This window comes from Carex rostrata, chromosome 4, assembly GCF_964058835.1.
Source record: "Carex rostrata chromosome 4, lpCarRost1.2, whole genome shotgun sequence".
Classification (NCBI taxonomy): Eukaryota; Viridiplantae; Streptophyta; class Magnoliopsida; order Poales; family Cyperaceae; genus Carex; species Carex rostrata.
In genome coordinates this window covers 12613192-12632732 of record NC_135921.1, presented here as the reverse complement: position 1 = coordinate 12632732, position 19541 = coordinate 12613192, and the positions used below count along the sequence as shown (strand labels likewise).

General features: G+C 34.8%; 1 protein-coding gene, 1 long non-coding RNA gene and 1 other non-coding gene across 3 annotated transcripts; all 3 read left to right on the top strand.

The window, feature by feature from the left end:
- Positions 1-3204: 3204 nt before the first annotated feature.
- On the top strand, positions 3205-6758 carry LOC144552972 (uncharacterized). The gene is made up of 3 exons (XR_013511288.1): positions 3205-3510; positions 5235-5343; positions 6496-6758. It is a non-coding gene; the product is annotated as an uncharacterized LOC144552972 (long non-coding RNA).
- A 1513-nt stretch (positions 6759-8271) lies between these two features.
- LOC144553259 (uncharacterized) lies at positions 8272-9043 on the top strand. The gene is made up of 2 exons (XM_078301356.1): positions 8272-8583; positions 8966-9043. Exons 1-2 carry the CDS (start codon positions 8272-8274, stop codon positions 9041-9043), a joined length of 390 nt encoding a protein of 129 aa, XP_078157482.1.
- A 2037-nt stretch (positions 9044-11080) lies between these two features.
- Positions 11081-11152, top strand: TRNAW-CCA (transfer RNA tryptophan (anticodon CCA)). Its single transcript has one exon. It is a non-coding gene; the product is annotated as a tRNA-Trp (tRNA).
- The last annotated feature ends 8389 nt before the right edge of the window (positions 11153-19541 follow it).

The window sequence follows — 19541 nt, the reverse complement described above, 5'->3', positions numbered from 1 at the left end:
TAAAGTTCAAGCAAAGATAGGATGTGTTATGCTCACCAAAGAGTTTGGTGAGCATAAATTCAAATTCTATCATATTGACTTCAAATGAAACAAATATAAACCGTTGAAACCGATATATTTCACGAGTGATGTGTTTACATGCAAAATTTTTAAAAAATTGAATTTATTTAGTATAAAGTCAAGCGGTAAAAAAATATGACTTTGTACATGCAAAAAAAAATGAAGTTATACAAATTATTTTAATACATTCATATTTCAATATTATTTTACCGCTTAACTTTGTACTAAATGAATTTGAAATTTAAAAAAAAAATTATGTATAGGGTTTAGGATTTCAACAGTTTAGATTCATTATGTTTAAAATCAATCTGATAAATATTAGAATTATGCTCACTAAATCATTTTAGTGAGCACAACACACCCCATCTTCTCCTAAAACTCAGCCTCTACCTCCATCTTTTCTACCACATCAACAATTCCTTTAGCATGAAATTTCTATTTTGCATTTAGGATTTTCAATGCTGGTTCAAATTGGTTAAAAAAAAATATGAGCATATATACATACGTAAAAATGTTGATGTATCTTTTAGAATCAGTACAAGCTAGCAGACTTCTAATTAATTAATCTTTTGCTGTTGCAACGAGATTATTCGACTCTTGGCAATTTGAGGATGTGAAATGTGGTTCAAATTAATTAAGAGCACGGTATGTCACACACAAACACTTAATTTGTAAATATATTTTAATAGATTTGTAAATATATTGTAATTGAGTTATTAATTAGCGTAATATTTGATGTATCTTTTTAATTTTGCACAAATGAACTTTGTGCATTTTAATGATAAAAATATAGAAAATTTTGACAGTTTTGGTGATTGTACTCAAATGAACCAAAGTTTGTTGAAAATACATTGGCATGCAACTTTATGTAAATATATTCAGCAAAGTTGATGTAAGTTTCAAAATGAACATAGATGGAGTGCGTCCAAATATTTGATCATATTCTTAAATTATTAGTCATTTCTAGTGAATTTAGGATCGAAAATATGGCTTCAATTTATTAACATCAAATACATCAATACATCATAAGGTATTTTTTTTTATTTATTAAAGACGCATGATAGGTTTTTCAAGAGAAATCCAGCATATTTGTTTGCACAAAAATATACATTTCGGAATAAGTACAAATGAACTTGAAGTTCAAGAAATTTGATGTTACTTCAAGATATATAAATATATAATGTACAACTTCCGTTGAATTCAGGATGTGAAATGTGGTCTTGAGTGATTAAAAACATGACAAACATACACACATAATGTGTTTTAAACAATCAAAAAGATTTTCATGCATAAATGAAAGAGAATAAGAACGTGAAGGGAGGCAACATGAGTTTGCATGATCGATCATGCATATGCCACTTATTCATCATGCATTTGATCTTTTTCAAATATCTCATATATTATATCAATGTTACCAACTATCATTCGTTGAACATAAAAAGAGTAAAAATTTAGCAAATAAGGCTACCTCTATTGATCTATTCTAATATAAAGTTTGCTAAATATATATATATATAGTAAATGGTACTCATAACTCTATATATTTTTTCTCAATATTGCAATGAGATATCAGAAAAGATCAACAAATTTACATCTTATACATAAATATAATATATCGAGGGGATAAGCTATCATACATTGCAATGCATGGAGGGGTCTATGCATTGCATTGTGAGCGGTTGGATCTGCTTTAAAATTCATGCAGATCTGATAGATGGGATTTCAAAATATGTCTCTGGAATTCAAAATAGAGCCTCCATTTCACAGCCTCCTCCCACCCCGTCCCTTCTTTCTCTCTTACACCCCAGCCAACCCTACGCAATCATCTAGCAACTCTTATGTCCTGTCGGCGCCAACACTAGCGACTCTCCTCTCCTCTTCTCTCCTGTCGACGCCAACACCAACAACTCTCCTCTCCTCTCCTGTCGGCTCCACCTCCAGTGACACCATTGTCAGATCTCCACCTCCAGCAACCCCATTGTTAGATGTTTACTGTTTTTATACTGGTTAATGTGATTGCAACTAAAAATAGTATTATTAGACACCAACTTGTAGTTTTTGTTATATCCCATAAATTTAAAACATGATTAATTATACTAATCTAAAAGTTTTACTCAAATAATTTATTTTATTCTATTTTATTTATCAAATTAAAATATAAACTAGAAACCTTGAGATATATACATATATATAATTTATGAAACTTTGAAAATAAACAACAAGATTGTGTAAATAGATAAATCAATCAGGATTTAATTAAATGTACAAGGATATGAGTTTTCACGCAAACAAAACTTTAAAAGCTACAAATCTCGTTCATAATAAATTATATAGCCAAATTAGATTTTTATATGCATAAATGAGTATTATAACAAATTTTCCCAAACCAATTTTCATTAGAATCCAATTATTATATCCAATCATATTCATTAGAAACCCCATTTTATTGTTAGATTGTTGTAACCCTTGGATCTCTTCATAGCACTGCATTTGAAGTTATCTAAACCCTTGATGTTGAATTAAATAAATTCATATTGAAATTCTGAATTCGTTTGGACCTTTGGATTAAATCTAGCACGAATCTTGACTTAATCCCATGCCTTGTTTTTGAATCCAATTGAAACTAAGATTTAATCAAATTGAATAAAAATTTCGGATCCATGCACATATCACTCCTGCCTCCGTTTCTCTCCTTTTCTTCTTTCTTCCACCGACAACGGACCCCACCCCCACAGACCTTTCTCTTTCTCTCTTTTCTCCCCTCCCGTTCCCCTTCTTCTCCCTTTCGCGCAAGACAGAGGCGCCCCTGCCTCTTCCTCTTTGTTTCACTAAAACCCTAGGCCCACCCATCTCCTCTTCCGCTGACTTACGGGCCCCCTCCCGTTGCTCTCTCTCTTTCCATTTCGTTTCATGGAGACGAAAAAGAGGAGGGAAAAATCCCGCCTTTGGTTCGAGTGGTCGCGATTTTCTTCATTCTCCACCTGCTCCCATCGTTTCACCCTCGTGGGCGATGACCTCGGCAGCACGGCTGTCAGATGGTTGTCCCTGCAAGACTGACCCGTCCCCTCGTGTACGAAATGGTGTGAGTTGCTATAAATTCCCCTCTCAGCTCTCTCTCTGGTTTTTCCCTTTGTTTTTTTTGCCATTGATAGTGATGCCCCTGTGCCTTGTCTCATGTGTTGAGAAAAACTTGCATCTCCCTCTATAAATTTCTGTTTTCCCTCTGAATTGGTTGTTCTAGTGTGAAAATTTCGGTGCTAAGTAGTGACTGTCTTGGTGCTCGCTGATTCCATTGTCTCGGTGTGCTCTGATTTCCTTTGCTTGGTGATTGTTGTGACTGTTCTGACTGGCGCTTGCTTGGTGCCGTGCTGGTGTTGGCCCGGTGCTGTTCTGGTATTCGCTTGGAGCCGGCTGTTCTTTTCCCAATCCATCTCGTGCTAGCTCAATCGGGTAAACTCTAAAACACTCGTTTATGTGATCGAATTTTTGGCCCTTTGCTCGAGTTGTTGATTTTCTCGGCAAAGTTTTGACCTGGGGGCTGTGTTAATTTACGCCTTGCTGCTGCCTTGTCAGTGTGTTATGTTGCTTGGCTTGTGCTTTGCTACTACCCTTGTGAATTGTTGTATGATGCACTTACCCCCCCTGCATTGTTGTATTGATTGGTAACTGGTACTGAATCGTACCAGTTCTGTTTTTTTTCCTATCTGCTGTGATGCTGGTTGCTTGTTGTTTTCCCTATCTGGTGCTGTTTGACCTCTGTTCCGTGCAGCCTGGTTGTGCTATTTTGCTTGAGTTCTGGTACTGGTACCAGTCGGTACAGACCTAGTGTAATTACTGGTAACCAATATTGATCTGACAGGGACCCCTTTCGTGATGTTCTGAATTGTGGGGGTTGTTTACGCATAATGTAGGTCCTTGTGATAATTGAAATTTAAGAAGGGATTGTTTTGAAAATATGTATGAAATTGGAATTGGGCCCTTGTAAAACAAATAATAAAAGGGGGCCTTATGGGCCTATGGTTTCTGCTGGGCCGAAATCAAGTTATTAATAAATTGAGGAAAGCTTGGGCTTTCTTTATGGGCCTATGCAGAAATTAAATAAAAGAATGTGGGCTTGGCTTTATTAATAATTATGGTATTTGGAATTTTTCCAAAAAGCGTAATTGTCGGATTTAAAACGTGGCTTTTTAAGTTTAAGTTTTATGAGGAATCGAATTAAAATCGAATGCTTACGTAAACTTGAACTAGCTCGGGAAATGATTATACCGTCCAGGGTCTGATGCCTCGATGATGACTCATAACATAATTTGAGCAGATACTATAATAACCCGATTGGACACCTGTATGATCCCGAAACAAACCCAACTAAAACACCCAACACATTAAAATAAAAATAAAAGTTTCATAAGAGGTTTTTAAAATTAAAACATTCCTTTTAAACATTTTCAAACTTGTACGAAAACTCATTGCTAATTAATAAATGACGATTAATTAGTAACAGAAAAATATTATGTCTGACTTAGATTCGAAACGACTAATTATACGTAGAATTAGATTAGTTATAAAATAACGAACTGCTCGACTTAGAAATAATTAGCAAAACACGTAAAGTAGGTAAACATTTCTTTTCTAAAATTTTCGTAAAACAAGTTTACGTATCTAAATTTTACTATAACTAAAGACATATTATAATACTTATTAGTTTAGTAATAATTACATAAGTTATGCACTTTTATAAGAATAGTAATATTAGGAATTTTTAATAATAAATTAATTCTTCGAAAATGCAATTCAATTGGTTAGAATAATTATAGTTAAGTTAGAATAAAGCAAATAGCTAAGTAATTAGGATATACTAATTAGGTAAGAACATGTAAAAGATTTATGTAACTCACGAATAATAATTTTACGAATATTTCGACTTTAGAATTTTTTTTTTATAAGCAACTTATCTTCAAATTAAATTATTAAAACTATAAATTATTTAGAATTAAAATTTGGATAATTTAAATCAAAGTAAATAATTAATATCCGACTAACTGGTTCAGTCGGGCTGACTGAATCGATAACCTTTATAAAATCGAAATAATTGATAATTTAATTTACATATTAACTGGGGCGAGGGTTAGAATAATTTAGCGTAGATTTTAATTAGTGTAATTTCGTGATTTCAGATCAGTCGACTCCGTACGAGTCTGATCCGTGGATCGATCCGACTGACCCGCAGTTCGGAGCATACGCGGAGCACGTTGATTATTAGCGACAGAGACTCCAGCCCTACAGGTGTGGGATATCTGAATTATTCTTTTCGTGGGCGTACTCTTACCAGTCGATCCATCTGACCTGACATCCGCACTTTATTTTTAAGTAGTTGCCTTAAAACTGTAGAGCATGTTTATCCTTTCTGCACTGTAGGTAGAATTGCATGAACCCTGAAAAACTCGAATTTACTGTATTTTAAGAGTAGAGTAATTAAATAATATTATATATGTATCTTATTAGAATATTAGGCTATTAGCTGTCTTCTTCTCGTAAAAGACTATATTATTATTACGTGCATACGCATGCGAGTTCTGTGGCACGATACGATTCGGGATTTGTTCCCTCCCTACATTAGGAGCTACTTTGCCTAGAACAGGATTCCAAGGTCGAGCTACGGGAGCCTACGGGAGCTACGGGAGTCTACGGGAGTCAACGGGGGTCAACGGGAGCCTACGGTTGTGCCGGGCTCAAGCCGGACCCAATGACCGGACTCATAGCCGGACTCATAGCCGGACTCAGCCGGTCTCAGCCGGTCTCGAGCCTTGTGGAATCATGCGTGGTGTACCTATTGGACTGGCCAGACGGTAGAGTTCTCTTCTGCTCATGAGGAAGGAGATTAACTTTTTACGACCTGCATTGTATGATTTCTCCTATTGGATATGTTTGGGTGACGAATCGTTAGGCGAGATGACACATTGGATTTGATATAACCATCGGCTAGTGTGCTATTATCTTGTGGAGCAATGCTCGATGTCACTAGGCAACGTGTATCATTGCACTCTGATCACAGTCCTTGGATTATATTGTTTGGATCTTTTTGATCCTATTGGCACGGCACGGGGTGATTTCTTTATCCATATTATTATTATTGTATTTGGGCACACAGTGCAAGGAGTACTGGATTCCGACTTGATTTATATCCGATATTACACCTTGATTTTATTTTGGGTTTATTTCGCATGTTGGCATAATAGAATAATCGCATCATGGCATCATTCAAAAGTATTGCAAATTCTATTAGCTATTAATATAAGTTCACACATGTGCATATTTTTAATTGCATTCATTTTATAAATAAAAGTGCTTTGACCGTAGAGGATCCCTGAGGGGATAATTCTGGGTCACATACTGGGCGATTCGTCGCTCACCCACAAGTTGTTTCGTGGGTTTTAGGTACAGCATCTGGCGATCCGCAGCAGGAGTTGTCAAGAGTTGTCCCCGATGGCCCCACCGTTTGATTAGCTAGAGTTAGACTTTTGATCAGGTTTACGAGTCTCGTATTTCCTGTGTTATATATACGAGCTCGATAGATCATGTATCCCCTTCTATAGATGGTGTTATTTGGATCCGAGATGGATCGAATTATATGTTATGTATGTGTATGTTTATTTATTTGCTATGTGACTGATGCTTGATATTTATATTATTTTTGCTTCCGCTGCTGTTTGATTTATTATTTATGGTTAGCCTTGCGTGCTTAATGATTAATTAAGCACGAGGCGAGGTTGATCACATCTTAATCCAGAATTCTTGGTTTGGGGTGTGACAGTTTTGATGTGATAAAGCTTGACCAAAATTTAAATTGGTGATGACGGCAATGTATCTCATTAATAACAGATAAGCAACTTTTGTTCATTGTATTACGGTAGTGGAATTAAGGGAGCCAATTATGATGCTGTATTTTTATTGCTTTTGATCATGGCTGTATTTTTATTGCTTTTAAATCTTACTTCCATTTACTCCTTATTTAGTGGATTAAGTGTAGAGTAAGGAGTTTAATCCACCCTTTACTCCACAACCAAACATGACCTAAAACATTTTAGTAGAAAATAGCGTGCTTAATCAGAGCGTTATTCAAATATTTCGTGTGCACCCATAAACATCACTTGTTTATTAACAAATATTAATGGGATGCACAAATTAATTTTTATAATAATTAAATCAATCTTATATAATGCCTATCTAAGCTACACCATAAAGAACACAAGAGAAATTCTATTTTTGTGTTACATCAAAACGACATCACTTATAATTTAATTTAGGTACAGATTTAAAAATAATAAGAAAGTCGTTTTGGATCACACATGCCTACTTGAATTCGTGCGTGTTACGGACCGATTCAATATATAGATAAGTATCGGATTCTAACCTTAACAAAAAAATAGAGTCCGGTAAGAATCATACCGGGCGGCAAAATAAAAGAGGTCCAGATCCCCTAAACTCAAAACTCATTTGTCAGTATACACAGAATCAGTTATTTAAACTGTAATTCTTCTCCATTTAATCGTCTCCAGTCACCTCGTGCTATTTTTTTGTTCAAAGTCTTCTTCTCCATTAGTTGGGAGTACTGCTCTTGGACCCACCGTTTGTTGAGGTTGTTAATTTTCCAATCCGTTTAACACGGCTAATGTGGGTCCGCCAGACAGACTCACCTCTTCGTTCCCTTCTTCTACTCTGCAGGACCCACTGGTCAGTAATACAGATTTTTCGTTATTTGTTTCCTGGCCCAACAACGGCCCAGTGCACGACTCAGCGTGCAATTGCTCTCTTTCGCTATATTGACCAAGTCAAATTTAAAGGATGAGCTGTAATCGTTGGATTTGAGTGGACGGTGGTGGGGCTTGTTATAATTGTGGAGATCGACCGTCAGCGATCTTAGCACGAATTTTGATGAGTCGAAAGTTCATCCCTTTAGATGCATTAATACTTAATAGTATGTTAACCTCTTTCCATTCTGGTTAGTTTCCTTTGCACAGATTAAGCGCGCCAAATTGAAAATCACACTTCTCGCGCCATATTATTTAGTTACAGATAGCTTCTCCTCACGCAAGTACAAGAGCATGAAAGAATGATGACTCCATGCCAGTACAGAGGTTCATTCCCTTACCCTATAAATACTACCCATTGATCAATCATTTCCCTCACCTCAACTCAAACTCACTTGTTAAGATGGCCAGAAATAACACATCAATCTTTCTCTTGGTTTTGCTGGTTGCAACCATACTGGTAGCAACTAATGCAGCTGATTGTAACAATGATGTTAATTTACTGAGAGAGAAGTGCCTTCAGTATGTCAGTGCATCTGGTCCAGAAGTTCCACCAGATGCTAGCTGCTGCTCCACTGTTCAGAAAGCAGATATACCATGCGTGTGTACGTTCATCACGCCTGTGGTGGCGAAGATAATCAGCGCCGATAAGCTCATCTATGTTGCTAAACAGTGCGACCGCCCGCTCAAACCTGGAACCAAATGTGGAAGTACGGTCTTTCCACCATTTTAATTAATTAACTAATCTTTTTTTCTAAAAAAAAAAATCAAATATATACAATGGAATAGATCATTTAGAATATATATTAACACATTAAATGCGGTTATAGTACATATAATTAACTGGCAAGGGAAATGTTCACTACATTATGGTGCCTTATTATCTATAATAAATTTCCAAAATTATTTACTTTATGTAATTATTAAGTATATGGTATTCTAAAAAACTTAATTGTACAAATATTTTCCAATATTTTTTTTATTTAAATTCATTCAGCTCATATATAAACGGGTCATAATCAAAACCCATATGGGCCATTGGACTTGTGTAATTATCTTAATTAAATCTGATCCCATATTTTCCTTGACTATTTCAGGTGTGGTGGTGCATGGATAATTCTCACAAAGACTGGAATAAGGAGGAAACAATTGCTTTCTGGATATATTATAACTGACTTGTGGATAAAATAATAGCACAATATATAATGCTATTCCTTAATTGCTTACTAATAAGAGCTCAAAATTCAAATGTAATAGACTGTTTAATGCTCATGGGATTATAAATGACTTACTTACACAAGCGTTTCTTGTCCAATTAATATTAAAATCTGTGGATACATACGCATAAAAATTGAATTTAAATTTAAAAAACCAGATTTTCATCTAAGGACACCAATAATTAACTATCCCTTGGATATATTAACTTTTTAACACCTAGGAATAAACGAATAATCATTTTGCAATTCCAAATTGCTAATTCAAATGCACAAATATGTGCATAATGCAGATACACTTGTTTGAGTTTGGTATTTTTCACCAAAATGTAAGAAAATTAATCATTTAATTAAAGACAATAATTATTGTGGTCTTCTGCAAATTATCATATACATAATTGCACAAATTCTCACATTAACAACAAATTGGTAAGGAAAAGAAAAAAAAAATGTTTTTGTTTGCTGTGCAGCAATTCCTTTGAAAGAAAAAAAATAAAACCAATATTCAAAAGCTCAAATTCTTGGGGGGAAAAAAGCAAAACTTTTAATAATTACTCTTAATTAATTTTTAACGATACCCAACAAAATCTTAATTTATTTATCTCAGCTATCTATCTTTTTAACGATACCCAACAAAATCTTAATAAAGGTTTGATCCATAGAATATGCTACAAGTAATTATAAATTGCTGAATTTGATGGAAACGAATTAAATTGTTTCTTAGAGAAAATGAACATCGATCAGCCTCGTTCCCATATTGGTCCAATGTAACTTCTCCTTCTACGAGAAAGACCGAGCATTTGAAAACATCCATTTATGATTGGAGAATTGCAGAAACACAACCAAAAGCTTCTTCCACAATCGTAACAAAACTGTTTCCCGCATCTGCAATCACATCACAATTAGACAGATTTATTTAACAAAACGGTTCTAGGTTGGTCTCTGTTTTTTCTTTTGCTTTTTTATCATATATCTGATATTGGCATTTGAGATTTGTCCATAATTGAATGTGGGTTCCTCAATAATCCTCATTCATTATTAGATTTGGGGATATCAATAAATTGAAACTAAACCGATATATGTTTTTTTCTTCAAATTTGTTTTCCCAAATCAAATTTAGTCGTGTTGCTCTCAATGGCACGGAAGATGTTCCATTGACAAAAATAATATATATATGTTAAAATATTTACCTGCAATGTATCTGCGAACATCCATCGATTTTCTGAACATAGAAGCGGCATCGGGGGCAGCGGCGCCACCGTTTTGCGCGGGCCATGACTTCGACTTCTCTATCTTGTTTCGGCACGGTGAGCTTGAACATGATATTCTCCCAGAAAGAAAGGCGCTTCATGTTCTTCTTCCATGCATCCTCATCTATGATCGGCTTGAACCACCCATCATCGTATGGGCAAAGCCAAAGCGGGTTACGCGCATCAAACGTGTCAATTTTGTCGGAGCAATAACGGGTGATGCAAACTGTGCAGATTTGATGGTCACATGGTTTGATCACTGTGAATTCTGATGAAGGTTTTTTCAAACAACAAAATTTGCATTCTGATGCACCTTCTGTTTTGATTTTGACAGAATTTTGATCAGTCATGCTTTTTCCCCCCTTCCTTTAATTTCCTTTCGGTGAAGAAATCTTTTGTAGATATGGGGTTTAATTTGCTTAGTTCTTAGATGTTGTCATGATGGTAAATTTGGATTGCCTGAAGAAAGATTCTATTTTTAATTCAGCAGTAATTAGACTGAGACCTAAATCCTTTGCTGTGCTAAATTCATTGCAGCATTAGACGGAGCATATGTTTTAATTAGATTGTTTAATTCTTTAATTTGGAATATGACTTAATTTAGATAAATTAGAGTCTTAGATGGATCATATGTAGTTCACTAAAAAAAGTCTTTCAAGTAAAATATAGAAAGACCTAAATTTTTACTTGTGTTGGCCTTCTCATTATTTTACTATGTATAAATTACTTTACTTAATTTATCACAAGAGGATCCGTGGCGCAATGGTAGCGCGTCTGACTCCAGATCAGAAGGTTGCGTGTTCGATTCACGTCGGGTTCAAAATCCCGATCCAAACGGATTAAATTTTTATTTTCCTACTTCGTCGCCCTTTCCTTATTTCTGCTTGGAAGTGGGGGATTGTTTTAATTTGACAATTCATTCGGTCTTTAAACAAGATTGTGAATTCGATGTAGCATTTAAATTTTAACCTTTTTTTATAATCATAAACTTTGTTCGTACTTGTATTTTTATATTAAAAGAATTCACATGTATATTGTATGAAATTTGTATAAATTTTACTTTTAAGAACTTGCAGATATTGGTATCATTTCTGTTAAAGTTTGCAAGTAAATTTGATCGCACAATCAGAAGATATTTGTAACTAGATTTTTATGCATGATATTGGTATCATTTGTGTTGTTAAGTTTATATGCTTTATTCTGATTTGCCCAGTGCTGAATTCGAAAATTGAATAGTGAAATGAAAATATAAAATCAAAATAATTGAAAGCAAAGCAGGAGCGGATCCACATGCAACCAGGGGCTAGCCGCTTTCCTCTGGATTTTGAGTTTTAGTGGTGATTTATTGGTACCAATTGACTTTGTCATTTCTCTGAAAAAAAATTTCGTCCTCTTCTGGATATTTGATTTGTAATTCGAATTAAATTTAGTGTTAAAATCAAAATAAATTTATTGAATTATGATTGATATTTAGAATTATAAGTTAAAGTATCAGAAATTACTAGTTAGAGCATTGAAAAATAAAAGTCAAAGTATTGTTTTTTTTTTTATTGAGTATTCAATTAGTTAATGAGGTTTAAACCTGATTCGATAATTTTTTGTCTGCCTCTTCTTGACGAAAATCCTAAATCTGATTCAGAGGCGTTCCCACCGAATCAATTAATATATATGTAGGTTTAAATGCATTATTATTCAATTTATAGGTTTTCTTGTTTAGTTCATCCGAATTTATCATGAACCGATTCAGCTCAATAATAGTGATAATTATAATAATAAAATCATCACCATTTTTATAATTTAAACTTGACGAGACATTCGTGCACATACAAAATATTATCGTTTCTAAAATAAAATAAAATTGCAGAACCTGAAGATTGGAGCTCTTAAAAGTCAAAACATTAATTGGGATATATTGGCGGCCATCTTTTAAAGAAATTTCCATATTTTTATAATTCGCCTCTTTTATTGGCTCCGAGGGAATCTTAGAAACAAACAGGTGACTGAGAATATTCAACATTAATTGCTGAATTTGAAAATTTAACAGTGAATGAAAATAAAAAAATCAAAATATTCAAAAGTAAAGGCGTTCCCACCGAATCAAAATATTATATAGCTTTCAACAAAATTACTAACAATACATCTCTTAATCACAATTTCAAGAGTTTGAAATAGAAAGCATCTGTATTCTGTAGACGTCTTAGTTTGGTTTTGACTGGGGCGCTGCATGAAGTCAAACCAGCTCTGTCAATATATTTATCCACAATTGGTCGGTTCTAGAATGACCCGCCCACATTGATGAGATAGGGGTAGGATGGGCATTGGACCTATTTTTAGGTTCAATTAGCTTTAATATCGTACGATTAGTATTAAGATAGGTGCACACGGAAATTGATACATACTCGTACGGATTTTAATACGGAGCGCACGAATCTTAATGCAATCTGATGGTATCTACACCCATCGAACCAAAGTAGGTCCAATGGACATCGGACCTACTCTGAACTCCACATTGATACAGAGAGGTCTGTTTATGGCTATGTTTCATGGATACGGATACGGCGATACGACAAATTTAAAAAATCTCAGATACAATACGCTTATTATATATTATTTTAATTATATCATTAATTCAGCACTTGTATTATATAAAATAAATATAAAAAATCCTAAATAAGTATTCAATATAAGTTATATATATAAAAGCTAATACTGAATAACAACAAAGCTCATCTATTGCAATGGTAAAGGCGCAGGTTTGGTATCCTCAGATTAAGGGTTCGATTCCCGCTGGGAGGCAAGAAATTTTGCTAATTTCGCTGGTCCATACGCGGTGCACACAGCAGTTCGGTCCACACTCGAATGGAGGGAGCAGTTCGGTCCACACGTGGTTCACAGGACAAATCAGAAGCGCCTTGAGGGGCGTATCCTCTCCGTATCTAGACGTGTCAACGGAGTATCGGCGACCGTATCGACTGAGTAAGGATACGCCAGCTGGCGTATCGGATACGTATCGGAGTAAGAATAATAAGTAAGGGCCTACAGTCTTATTAATTTTTTTTTTTTTTGATTGAAAGCCCTTAGGCAAGAACAGTCTTATTCGGCTCCTGTACTGGTGGTACTAATTTTTATTTTATTATTGTCTTTTTTGTCAATCACGGTTCCTGTGATTACGGGTCTCCCATGCACCATGACTTTTGAATTTTTTTTATTAACTATAATTAGAAAAAAAAATTATGAAACCAACTTGATTATTTACTTTTTTATAAAAATCATAAGTGTCATTTCGGTTTTTTTTTTTTTTTGATTGAATCGTCATTTTGATTCCAACCATTTTCGCAAATTTGGAGGAAAAAAATATGTTGAAAGATTGTAAAAATATCTGGAACCGAATTGTCATTTCGGTCAAAAAAAAAGTTCGAAACCGAAATGACATTTAAATTCTCATGGTATTTGTAAAAAAAAGATAATCATGTTGGTTTCATAAAAATCTTTTTTTGTAATTATGGTTTATAAAAAAAAATTCATGACTTTTCGTCCTCTGAGGAGGTTCTAATAATCGATTACTTCCATTTTATTTATTGTTTCTTGTAATTATCAACGAGTTTGTAATTTTGTTTCATTATAATAATAAATAATATGTAATTTTAAAAAAAAAAATTAGAAAAATAAGTAAAAAAAAGATCTCATAGTAAAAGTATAGACTAAATTTGTGTTTCACTCAGGATGATAGTTTGAGTTTCACTCTAAATAGGTCTATGTTTATGTTAGACTTAAGTTTAACTGGTTTGAATTATGATCGAACGGTGAGGTAATATGATTCTGGACAACTTTAACCTCTTTTTCAGGGAAAAAATATTAGAGAATTCTGGATAATGAGACAAGTGAGACTTCAACTGGAGCAGTACGTGAATGCATTGGAATATTATTTAGGCTGCGAGTGTATATATGAACGCTTTGAAGAGAAAGAAATAAAAGACTCTTTTTTGAAAAAAGGAAAGTGGAGCAATGCTTAATAACTAACACGTCTATAGAGCAACACTGTTTTCATCACTGTACTATTAGCATCACTTTTTCCAGCCGATACATTGCATTGTTTTTTTTGAGGTGACAACTTGCCATCCTACATTTTGATTAATAAAAAAGTTTTTTACAGAAACCCAAGTGGACTTATAGTAACAACAACATATACATTATTTACATATATCTCTAATACTCTTACTGTGCAGAATTTAAGAAATAAGTTAATACAAAATGCACGGTATTGTAAATATAATTAGCAGTGACTCGCCCACATTGATGAGATAGGAGTAGGATGGGCATTGGACCTATTTTTAGGTTCAATTAGCTCTAATATCGTATGATTAGTATTAAGATAGGTGCGCACGGAAATTGATACAGACTCGCACGGATTTTAATACGGAGCGCACGAATCTTAATGCAATCTGATGGTATCTACACCCATTGGACCTACTCTGAACTCCACATTGATACAGAGAGGTCTGTTTATGGCTATGTTGCATGGATACGGATACGGGTATCGTATCGGATACGATACGGATACGGCGATACGACAAATTTAAAAAATCTCAGATACGATACGCCTATTATATATTATTTTAATTATATCATTAATTCAGCACTTATATTATATAAAATAAATATCAAAAATCCTAAATAAGTATTCAATATAAGTTATATATATAAAAGCTAATACTGAATAACAACAAAGCTCTTCTATTGCAGTGGTAAAGGCGCAGGTTTGGTATCCTCAGATGAAGGGTTTGAATCCCGCTGGGAGGCAAGAAATTTTGCTAATTTCACTGGTCCACACACGGTGCACACAACAGTTCGGTCCACACGCGAATGGAGGGAGCAATTCGGTCCACACGTGGTTCACAGGACAAATCAGAAGCGCCTTGAGGCGTATCCTCTCCGTATCCACACGTATCCAAGATTTTTTTTTTAAATAGAATTCGTAATAATTGTTTCGTTCAAACAAGCCTGGCGCGGGCTGAAGCTAGCAAACTAGCCTCCACCGATCCTAGGGATCGGTGGAGCAAAAAAAATAAGTTCTACACCGGTCCTAGGGACCGGTGGAGCAGCTTTTGCACATGCCACAGCTACCACACGGAAGGCCACAAAATTAAACTCTACACCGGTCCCTAGGACCGGTGGAGCTCTTTCTGCACCGTTTCTGTGCATCGGTGTAGGATTTACATTTCTATACAGCACCTTTCTTCTTCTCTCTTCTTTCTTCTTCACTTCCCAGACGCCATTGTTCTTTTTTTTTTTCATTATTTCGTTTTTTTCAAATTCAATAGAAAAGTGGTCATATGAACAGATCGCCACCACCATTGTACTCAGCATCGTCTTCTGATTATTGTTGTGAGTTTTTTTTTACTCATATGCTTATATTTAGTGTTATAAAATTGAAAAATATTTAGAGTTTGATTTAGTGTTTATTTTGTAGTCATATGTTTATATTTTAGTTTTTTTTACTCATATGTGTATATTTTCAGTTATTTTACTCATATATTTATATTTAGTTTATTTTTTACTCATATGTTTATATTTATTGTTTTTTTGTACTCATATATTATGTAGTATTTTTTTATTTAGTATTTTTTTTTACTCATATATTTATTAATTTAGTGTTTGATTTTTGTTCAGCAAAATGTCACTGCTATTGATCAATGTGTATTATGGTGGTAACCTTCAAAGCACTTCAACAGGTGTTGGTTATGACATAGGGGCTGCATTTACCTTTACTGTATCTGATTCTACCAGTTTTGCCATTATAAGACGGCAAATATACGTTGGACTTGAATTGCTTCCAAGTCGAGTCAAATTGACAATCAGGGTACGTATGAACACAGCACCGCCCGGATCGTACCATTTCTCACTATTTCGGATAGAAAATGAGGAAACTTGGGATGTCATTAAACAAACTGCAGCTCAAGTGGCTGGATTTAAGGTAATAGAATTGGTAGCTGAGGCGCACCAGGCTAGAAACCAAACCAGTTATGTTCCGTGTCCAGATAGTTTGCCCGGAGGTAGTAACACACCGTCGGTTCAGACCGGCTTTGATCCTAATTCGGGCAGTGTACCTGTACCCACCTACACACATCCGGTTCAGGCCGGTGACGACCTTTGTGAGCAATCAGATCAAGACACAGAATCTGATAGAAGTTCTTTTGATGATGATGATTCGGATGAAGCATGGAACGCAGATATGGACGAAGCGGAGGCTGAAATGAACGACCGAGAAATATTGAAGGATTGGCACAACTCGATCCCATTTCTCAATCGAGGACCTAAGCATCCATGTTCCTCATTCCACGATGATTTGCCAATGCCATACGCGGATCGTGCATTTTTTGCGAACCCCCCCAGGTTAGATGAAAAATTTGCTGAAGGTCAAATGTTTGAATCCAAAGCCAAACTAAAATCAGAACTTGCTAAATTTCACCTGAACAAAAACACAGAGTTAGACGTGCTAAACAGCAGCAAAACCAAGTATAGAGTTAAGTGTAAATCTTCAAAATGCCAATGGAAATTGTATGCAATTGTAGTACCAACGGGTGCATGGACAATTTCCACCAACCCGTTTATCCACACATGTTTTGGCATTGTCTCAATGAGGTTATCGTAAAAAAGAGCCGGATCAGCCCCTAGATCATACTCTAAGTATGGGTTCCAATCAGTATCGCTGGTGCCAGTAATCGGATCACCTGCAAATTAAAAGAATTATACAATCAACAATTCACCTTAAAAAAATAGGGATTTAAATTAACCGATAAACAACTTTAATTAGTTAATTACCCTTAATCGGTAAGCCCCATAGACATGCAACATCTTCCAGCGTCACTGTCATCTCACCGACAGGTAGATGAAATGTATTGGTCTCCGGCCTCCACCTCTCAAACAGGGCACTAATCAAATGCGGATCAATCTTGCAATCATTAAGGCGAGCAATTTGATACAACCCTAATCTCTTCAGAGCATCATCCATCCGACTATTGTAAGGAACACTAGTCTGATGTGAATTTATCTGGTTCAATGAAAAAGAAGGCTACCAAAAAGAAATAAAACATTATAAACCCTTCAAATACTTCATATAATATTTATTTGCAACAAATAATTAATAGATATAATCAAAATTACCATATCACGAACTTTCCATGCTCTGTGGTTCTGTGGTGCTAACTTCAACAGCTCCTGATAATTCACATTATCCATTGACTCTGTTAGAAAATTTGATAAACAATATTTTTGCAACTAATGAGAGTCATCACACATAATTATATAAACAAACATTTTTTCAAGCATATGGCTACAATAATCAAAATTTATGTAAACAACATATCATCTAATTTTGATTTTAATAATAAACTTCATGAATATACTAAATTTACACATTTATAATTTTATCTAATTTTAAACTTCATGAATATTACTAATTTTACACATTTATAATTTTATCTAATTTTAAACATCATGAGAGTCATCACACATTTATCTAATTTTATACAAATTATAATACATACTGATAAGCCACAATGATATATGTTGAAACATAGGGTTTGTTGTGTAAATTAAACCGAGTTTTGTTGAAATTAGAATTTAATTAGGTTATAAATGTTTAAAAGTTCAAGTTACTGCCCTAGTTGGCGTTTATTTTGTAGGCAATCAAGTGCTTGGAGCTTAACGAAGGAAGACGAGCTATCTGGAGCAAGAAAGCACAAATCTGGCGAATTTTCACTTTTATTGCGGGCCGCAATTATTTTATTGCGGGCCGCAACCAACTAGTCAGAGCCGATTTGCAGAACAGAAAAATTTGTATTATTATTGCGGCCCGCAATGGAAGTTATTGCGGCCCGCAATAAACAGTTCCAGAAGCGATTTTTGCTATAATCAGTTGTTTTTAATTCTGGATGGGGGATAACTGTTGGAGGAACGAATTTTAGACATTAGAAAGAGAGAAAAGCACAGGAGAATAAGGAGAAAAAGGAGAGACAAAAGAAGGGAGAAGAAGATAGCGAATTCTTCGAGCGGTTACATTGATTTCTTTTCTTTTAGAACTCTTTTACTTGTTATTTCTCTTGTGTGCTGCAGCCATGATTGGCTAAGGCTATTTCTAGGGTTGATTAGGGTTAGAACTTGAAACTTATGTCATGGATTAGTTGATTTTATATTATATTTACTTGTTCCTTGGTATGATCTTTTCTTTATATTACTTGTTTGCGATGACTTAAGCGAAATTGCATGAAACCCTAGGATTCGGTATTTACAATTGAGAAATTGAATATTTAGTCCTGACCATAAAGAAAAGAGTATTTGATAGGCTAAGTACCGAGAGGAGACGCTCATCTTATACGGGCTTAACCCGATAGGTTAGAAAATTGTACCAAGTACCGAGAGGTGACGAATAACTTTCTATACCAATTGGGACAGTTAAAGACTTAATAACTTTGGGTTAGTGTAACCAAGTACCGAGAGGTGACATTTATACTAATTTAAAGACGGTATTAACATAGAAATATCACTTTATACCGATAACATTAGACTGTGCCTTCATATTTATAAGAACAACCTTAATAAATCAATTAATCGTGACATTAGTGGATAGGAACCCGAAGAGACCCTAATTTCTCATTCTTGTTTAAAACCACATTTAGACCTAGAATTTAGTTAATTCAATTTGATCAGCAACAAACCAAACCATCATAGAAAACAAACAAATTCCTTTATTTCCTTTTACTAAATTAAATTAGTTAGGTTAGGTTTAATATTCCGAATTGTCCCTGTGGAGACGATCCCTAAATACTACTTGACAAGGTTGTACACTTGCAACCGAATTGAGGGTAAATTAGGATTTATTACTTGTGTAGTAGTAAAATTCATATCAAGTTTTTGGCGCCGTTGCCGGGGACAACGGTGAATTTTAGATCAAACCTAAGTAATTTAGTTAGTAATTATTTTTAATTTTCTTTTATTTCTTTTCTCTTTTGATTTAGGTTGAAATCTGGCAGAGGAACCTCCTACTCCGGACGCCACAGATTTGGTAGAGTGGTTTTCAAGGAGAGGATCGACTCATCTCTTTTACCAGAGAAGAAACAAGCACCCGACAAGGGGACCTTTCTTTCCCTTGAATCCACGCCGGTTAGACATGTCGTCCGGCAATGATGATGCTAGGTTTCAAAACCTCC